This window comes from Petaurus breviceps, unplaced genomic scaffold (assembly GCF_028583685.1).
Source record: "Petaurus breviceps papuanus isolate PSGF00001 unplaced genomic scaffold, PetGlider_PUasm1.0 174, whole genome shotgun sequence".
Lineage (NCBI taxonomy): Eukaryota > Metazoa > Chordata > Mammalia > Diprotodontia > Petauridae > Petaurus > Petaurus breviceps.
In genome coordinates, this window is record NW_027185761.1 from 30,969,514 (window position 1) to 30,976,528 (window position 7,015).

Sequence of the window (7,015 nt, forward strand, 5' to 3'; positions counted from 1 at the left end):
CCCTGCTCTATTAAAAAGCTAGCATGAACCTCATCCCCCACATCAATTAAAACATTTCATAATCATTGCTGACAAAGTCCCTACTATCAAGGGTCTCACCCTGTCCAAAGCTTCTCAGACATTCTGCTCAGTGACTCCATGCTCTCGTTTGCTTTGGGGCTTTAACTCATGCTGAAAAAGAAAAAAAGAAAACTTTGCTTGGCATCAAGATAGAGACTATGAAACACCAGCTAGAGTCAGTTAAAAAAAAAAGAGGAAACCAAATATTTACCTATCAAGTTGACTAAGCTCTTTCTGACTTAACACTATGCATGTGAAAAGTGAATTATACTCCGAGACAGTTAACCATTTGTGACCTAAAAAGAAAGGAAAATGTCAGTTACATGTAACATCTGGCCCACCAATGGCTCTCACCCGAATTAACTCAATATTTAAAAAACACAGGAGACCAACCTTATATTCCACAGGAAAAGGATTATTTTTATTCAGTATTTTAAAACAACTACTTAACATTTACTCATAGATAAAAATATTTACAATTTTACACCTTCAAGGAGGTTCCAAAATATAAACACTGTACCTCTTTCTAGAGAAAATTCTTCTCTCTGAAAACAGAAATACATTCATGTTTCTCACTTGTTTTGATCAAGTAATTATACAAATAAACATCTGAAACATTTTACTTTTTAATATATTTATATATAATATATATTTATAACAGTTTTACAAATAAAGGCAATAACTTTATATCCCAAAAGAAGTTAAAACACAATCAGGCATAGTGCATTCAATAGAGCTGATGCGGCTGTGGACAGACGATTCAGAAAACAATTACTCTGGACACAATTTTTTTTGAAAACTAAGAGATATGCATTTTTTTTTTGCTTTTTTTTTTTTGCAGTTAAGACAGTTGCTGTAAGCCATCAGACAGGGGCACTATCACTGCAGAAACAATCTGGTCTAGGGTGGTCAGGCAGTTGAGGGGCTAAGACCGATTAGCAGGAATTTCAACGCAAAAAATAAACTGTTTAAATTTGCTCTTTAAAGGTAGCAATTCATGCCCTGGCCTAGTGGATGGTAATTTGTAACTTAAGCAGCTCTTTAAAATTGGGGCTCTCTGCTCTCCTGAACCTTGGACACCTGTGCAGCAGTTGCAAAAGAGGACCAGCTCGGGTGCCAAAGACATCTCCAGGGATACTCCTCACTCGTTCTTTGGCAGTTCAGGCTGTCCAACTGGGCACATTTTAGTTCCTTAATTAGATAATTACCATATAAAGCTTAAGCAGCAACTATGCTCTCTGTACTCATTCAAGGCCAAGGTGTGGAGAGAAAGCCATCTAAAGTCTCCCTGAAACACTCAGGGACAATGCCAGTGGGGGCTACTTTACAGCTTTTGGATGGAGATGAACAAACACCAGTACTCAGACTGACTGCCCTTTGTGTGTGAGTCACTCGGAAAATACTGGGAGATCTGGGTGGGGTGGAAGAAGTCCGTCTCAAGTTGTGGGCCTGGTGGGGAGCTGTGCTTTTTGTCAAGTCCTCACATGAAAGTACCATATTCCAGTTCACCAAAGAACAAAAACAAAAATTCCTCCCTCTATAGCCCTCTCCCTCAATTTTAAATCTAGATAATTGAAAAAATACAAGTCAGAGTTTGGAATAATTCATTTGACTTTGTTTTCAATGGCTATTTTCTGTGTGGGCAAAATCTGGGAGGTTTTATTCAAACAAAATAATGCCAAACAACCCAAACCCTACATATGTTAACCTGGGTCCATCCTTCATGTTTTCTCTAAGCTTTCTGACTGCTGGACCAAAATGAGGCTTCCACGTCCTATACTTATGCACACTAACCCACTCACACACACACACACACACACACACACATATACACACAAAAACACACACACCAAGCCTAATCTCCACACCTCCATTTATCTGGATATACAAACTCAGTCTCATTAGACTTTCTTTTTTTTTAAAAGGGTAAAATAAAAGAGGGCAGAGTCACACTAGGTTTAGTCTTTGGTTTCCAAGTTTAAAGGTGGAATCTGTTTCAGAGCCTGGAGCAGAGCTGAGGAGTCGATGGAGGAATGGGATGGCAATGGAGAAGGGAGTCTTTGGGGCATCAGCAAAGGAGGAGGGATCTTCTCTGGGTTCATGAAGCCAGTGAGAGCTGTAGCTGAAGCAGGGAGCCCAGGGTACAAGACTGGGACAGAGGTGGGATACCAGCACTTCTCCAACATGGGCAGATAGGCTGTTGCTGATGGCGGGATCAAATAAAAAGGCAGGCAGAAGGGAGGTTGGTGAGGGTGAGGGCCCAGAAAGGAAGAACCGATCAGATCACTGCTAAAATGGCTTTCCCTGTCAGACATATCTAGTCTGGTCTTTTTTGCAGGTGGGTCTTCAGACTCTTGCTTAATGGTGCTTACTCTTTCTCCCAGGGGATATTTACGTTCGTTATCATTTTTAAAGTACTGCTGGTCGGCTTTAGAGTCACTTTTCTCCAACTCCCCTCCATACCCACTGTCAGTGTCTGTATCACTTCCGCTCTGCTCGCCACTAGAATGGGCAAAAGTCCTTTGGATGACTGGGACACAGTTTTTCCCATGCCCTTCAGTGCCTTTGGTCAGGGAGCTGGGTTTCTCTTTGAAGTCCGTCATTTTGGGAGTGGGATCACCAGGTTTGTGGACAGCTCCACCCTGTAGGACCTCAGAAACCATTCGGTGGAGGTGACTGACTAGTTGTGAAGACTTCAGATCCCGACTACTTTCATGCTTTGCCAGGTACTGAAGTACTTCCCTGGCACACATCTGGAAACCAGAGCAGAACATCTCCTGGCTGGCATCAAGGTTTCTTGAGGAAAGCTCACCTGGGGGAACCATAAAACAGAAGAAATTTTAGAAGGGTGCTTACCATAGGTCCATCCACTAAAAAGAAAGCAACTCAACTAATTAATAGAAGGGAACTTCCTAATATAAGGGGATAGACCTTGTAGTACAGTGGAAAGAATGCTAGGTCTTGAGTCAATGTACCTCAGTTTGAATCCTTTTTTTTTTTTTAAAGCAACTGGGATTAAGTAACTTGCTCAAGGTTACACAGCCAGTTATTTTGTGTGGGTGCTAAATATCTGAGGCCAGAACCGATCCTGGGTCTCCCAACTCCAGGGCCTAAGTACTTCCAGTTAGACCTTTGTCACCTTGGACAAGTCACTTCCCCTCTCAGGAAGTTTCCTGGGGCAGCTAGGTGGCACAATGAATAGAGCCCCAGCCTGGGAGTCAGAAAGACCTGAGCTTAAATCCGGCCTCAGACACTTGACATACTCACTAGCTATGTGACCTTGGGCAAGTCACTTAATCCCAACTGCCTTGCCTACCCCTCTCCAAAAAAAAAAAAAAGTTTCCTTATCTGTAAAATGTGGGAGTTGAATTAAATGACCTCCCAGGCTTTTCCAGTTCTAAATATAATATCCTATGAGTATTAGTTTCCCTGTGGACAAGTGATTGTTCAGCTTTTCATGACATAAGAGGCTGGACATATTAACCCCAAGAAAACTTATTTTCAATGGTTCATCCGATAGCAAACAAAAATGCTTTTCTTTATCTGTAAATGTTGCCTCTTGGAGCAATTGTCCTAAACCTTCACGCTGTTCACCCTGCCCCCCTTCCCAGAAGATAATAAAAATATTTGTATCCCTAATTCAAACATGAAAAAACTGAAGGAAAATTATTGTGATCTGTTCTAAATCCCATGGTTGACACTTGCAGGGTCATCATTAGATGAGATCTAAAAATGACTATAGGAGAATGATCTCATACTAGAGGAAGGGGAAAGATGTAAAAATTGGTTTATATTGGTTTATATTATTACTTGGAAGGTACAAGGCTGGAAGAGCCCTTTCAACTGCTCTCTGGAAATCAATGAAAATGGATGATTAATCCTGGGCGCTCTGATCAGATTTCCCAACTTCACCAAGATGCCTAGCGGTTATTCAAGGAACAGCACCAACGAATAGAAAACTGTCCTTTTACCACTGCCAGGCACAGGCTTATGCCACACACAGTGAGAAGAGAATGAATAAATCAAGAATAAGTGTATGCCACTGGTCTTCTCTCAAGTGACTGAAGGAACTGTGACCTGAAATTCTGAAGGACCCCCCCACACACACACATACACACTCAAAAAAGTGACTAAAATATTTTCAAAATGAGAGGGAAGAAAAAGCCATAAATTCCAGTGTGTACTAGGTAGTTACTTAAGTATAAAAAAAATCCCAGAACCCTAAGATAATGAAGCAGAAATGAGCATGTAAATATTTCCCCATTAATCTGTATTCATGTCAGGTGGCATAATAGATTCTTAGATGAAAACTAGTCCTTTAGGAAAGATAAAATGGCAGGACCCACACCAAGGTGTGCAAGTAATTTGTGGAAGAGATGTTTTTACAACAGATGTTGAAACTAAATCTCTCCTTGCGCTAAAACTGTTCAGAGCCAAGCAGGCTTGAGTCCTCACCGGCTTGTAAGCCACTCTGAAGCGCCATAATCTTCTGTTGTTGCTGTTCAATCAGGTTGGTGAGTGCTTTCACATGCTTCAAGGTAAGCTCAAGAACGACTGCCTTCTCCAAGTGACCCAAGGTCTGAGGAAAAAAAAACAAATGGTGTGAGCCCACTACTGAGGAGACAGTTTAGCAATGAAAATGACTCTGGGGTGGGAGTGGGGAAAGGCTGTCCTTTCCCTTCGGTTGGCATTTCTGAATGTTTCTTCAGAAATGTACAGCTATAACTAAAAGATAAAAAAGGAGGTGACAGCTATGCCTGGAGGTATTTTGGGAGCAGTGACATGCCTCAAGAGAAAGCATTTGACAGATATGTTTCTCCAGCTCCGGCTGGTACCCTGACCTTAACTCGGGGGAATCCAGAGATAACGTTTCTCTGCAGTGGTGTCAAACCAGAGAGGGAGTTCTAACAGAAGGCAAGCCAAAACGGCTTTCCCGGGGAGATTTCCTTCCCTTTAAAAAACTTCCTGGTTTAAAACAAAACAAAACAAAAAAACAACTCAGAACCCAATACTGGTTCCTTCCCTTCTCTCCCCACCTCCATCAATGCTGTAAAACCTAGGAGTCCTATAGGCTTCGGTTCCAAACTGAAATAAGAATCTAAACCATGGGAAATTCATAGAAAACAGTGAAAAAGGCACAGCTTTCCCACCTTATGGGTTCTTTAGGGTAAATTGGGGAGTAATGGGCCAGCAAGCAAAGTCAGTGAACTTTGGAAAACACCAAATTTCTAATGCCCCGGGAGGAAAAAAAGTCTCAATTTCCTGTAAAAAGCTTTCACAAAGCCCAGTGTCAATCTTTTGTCAATCCTTTATCAACCCCTTTCTTCTGTGGGAAGGGGCAGCTTCCATACCAGGTAGGATACGGACTGAGGGGACCAGAGCCGCCAACCTGCTCCACGGGGCGGCTTCGGAGCTGCAGTACCAAGCGGTACCTGAAGACGGCGGGGAAACCTGCGCACCAGCCGCCCGCTCGCCCGCCCGCCCTCCCCGGCGAACAGAGTTTGGAGAGAGTCCAGGTTTTCACTTACAGTAAGTTTGAGATGTTCGGGTAAGAGGTCTTTCAGTTGGGCGATGCACTCATTAATCCGATCACGTCTTTTCTTCTCGATCAGTCGGTGCGGCAATTTATAGGTCTCCTGAAAGGCAAAGGAGGCAGTGGGTGACCTGGGCAAGGGGGCAGCCAGGGGGTTCCCGAGAACGCAGCCTTGCTCTAAGAGCACCTGAGAGCAGGCGGGGAGACCCAGTACCCCGGAAACATGGTCCAGGGCTGACCCGGTCCTGAATCCCCTTGCTGTCTACTCTTCCCTCTTCCTCCTACCGGAGCCGGGACAATACTTTTCATTGAAACTCTAACGGTGGGCTCAGGGGGAGGATTCTGAAAGGGGAGCGTGGGGGGGAGTGGGATGGTGGCGGCACCAGGGATGTTCTTACCTTGTTATCCTCGCTCCTCTTTAATCCCCTTCTCGGTTTATATACTTGGTACATGTGGGCAAAATCCATCCTGGAGGGAAAGCAAACAGGATGCAGAATGAACAAGGGAAGGAGGGGGAGACCCGGGCATCGTCCGTTCTCTTGGGCAAGAGCTTATGATGCGTCGGAGCTGAGCCAGAGTTGAGGGGACGGAGGAGGTCAAGTCTGGGGCAACCCAGGGGAAAGGGAGCTCGAACGGACCTAAGGGGCAGCTGGGGAAGAGGCTGCTTGGGGTCACCGGGATCCCCGGGCCATCCCTTCTGGCCCGCAACCCGTAGTCCCAGGGGGAGCGCGACTGGCAGCGGGGCGCCGTGGCTCCGAACTTCCTTACCCTGCCATCTCGCTGGGCTCCAGTCCCGGCACTTTGCCCAGGCAGGCGGGGGGCGGCTGGGCGCTGGTGATCCTTTCCATGGCAAGGCGATGGCGCGGAAAACTTAATGCCCTGCTTGTCTGGAACTCGCAGAACTGGCGGCCGTGGGATATGCCCCCCTACTTGAGTCGCAAAAGCCCCAAGAAGTCTCTTTATTTCTTCTCCCGGCTGCTGGAAGTCCCCTGCGCTTAACCCACTGGAGCCTGGGGACAGAAGGATGCTCCCGGTTACGGCTGGAGGTGCGAAGGAAGGGATGCTCGCGCCTCAGCTCGCAGCGTGCAGGAGTACCCCCTTTGCCTCTGCCTCTCGCGTCTGTCTGCCCGCACAGACTGTCTTTCTGTTCTCCCTGCGACGTCTGGACCGTGCAAGCCAAGTGAATGAGCTGGTGGGGAGGGAGGGACAGAGGGAGGGAAGGAGAAGTAGGGGGGAGGGGGGAGGCTGGTTGGTGGTGGAGGGGAGGGGAGGGGGGGGGGGCTGGGCCGAGGAGTAATTGGGAGGCTGCAGGCTGGGTTAAATGCGAGCGAGTGGGTGGATTGGAGCTACGTGTTCCACCCTGTGACTCCAGGCACGTCTGGTTGCTGCCGGGGAGGGAAGGAGCGACCTGCCCCCGCCCCC

General features: G+C 46.2%; 1 protein-coding gene across 1 annotated transcript; it reads right to left on the reverse strand.

Moving 5' to 3' along the window:
- Nucleotides 1-454: 454 nt before the first annotated feature.
- On the reverse strand, nt 455-6,814 carry BHLHE40 (basic helix-loop-helix family member e40). Its single transcript, XM_069084058.1, has 5 exons — nt 6,362-6,814; nt 5,992-6,061; nt 5,589-5,696; nt 4,516-4,639; nt 455-2,872 (listed from the first exon to the last, which is right to left on the reverse strand). The coding sequence occupies exons 1-5, from the start codon at nt 6,439-6,441 to the stop codon at nt 2,019-2,021; spliced, it is 1,236 nt and encodes a 411-aa protein (XP_068940159.1). The 5' UTR covers nt 6,442-6,814; the 3' UTR covers nt 455-2,018.
- Nucleotides 6,815-7,015: the final 201 nt, after the last annotated feature.

What these genes read in the sequence shown, in the direction of transcription:
- BHLHE40 (XM_069084058.1), bottom strand. Translation starts at nt 6,441, where the DNA reads ATGGAAAGGATCACCAGCGCCCAGCCGCCCCCCGCCTGCCTGGGCAAA. An exon ending in CCGAACATCTCAAACTTACT is followed by an intron (nt 4,640 to 5,588) that starts GTAAGTGAAAAC and finishes TTTTTTCCTCAG; the next exon opens with ACCTTGGGTCACTTGGAGAA. An exon ending in TCAGAGTGGCTTACAAGCCG is followed by an intron (nt 2,873 to 4,515) that starts GTGAGGACTCAA and finishes TGGTTCCCCCAG; the next exon opens with GTGAGCTTTCCTCAAGAAAC.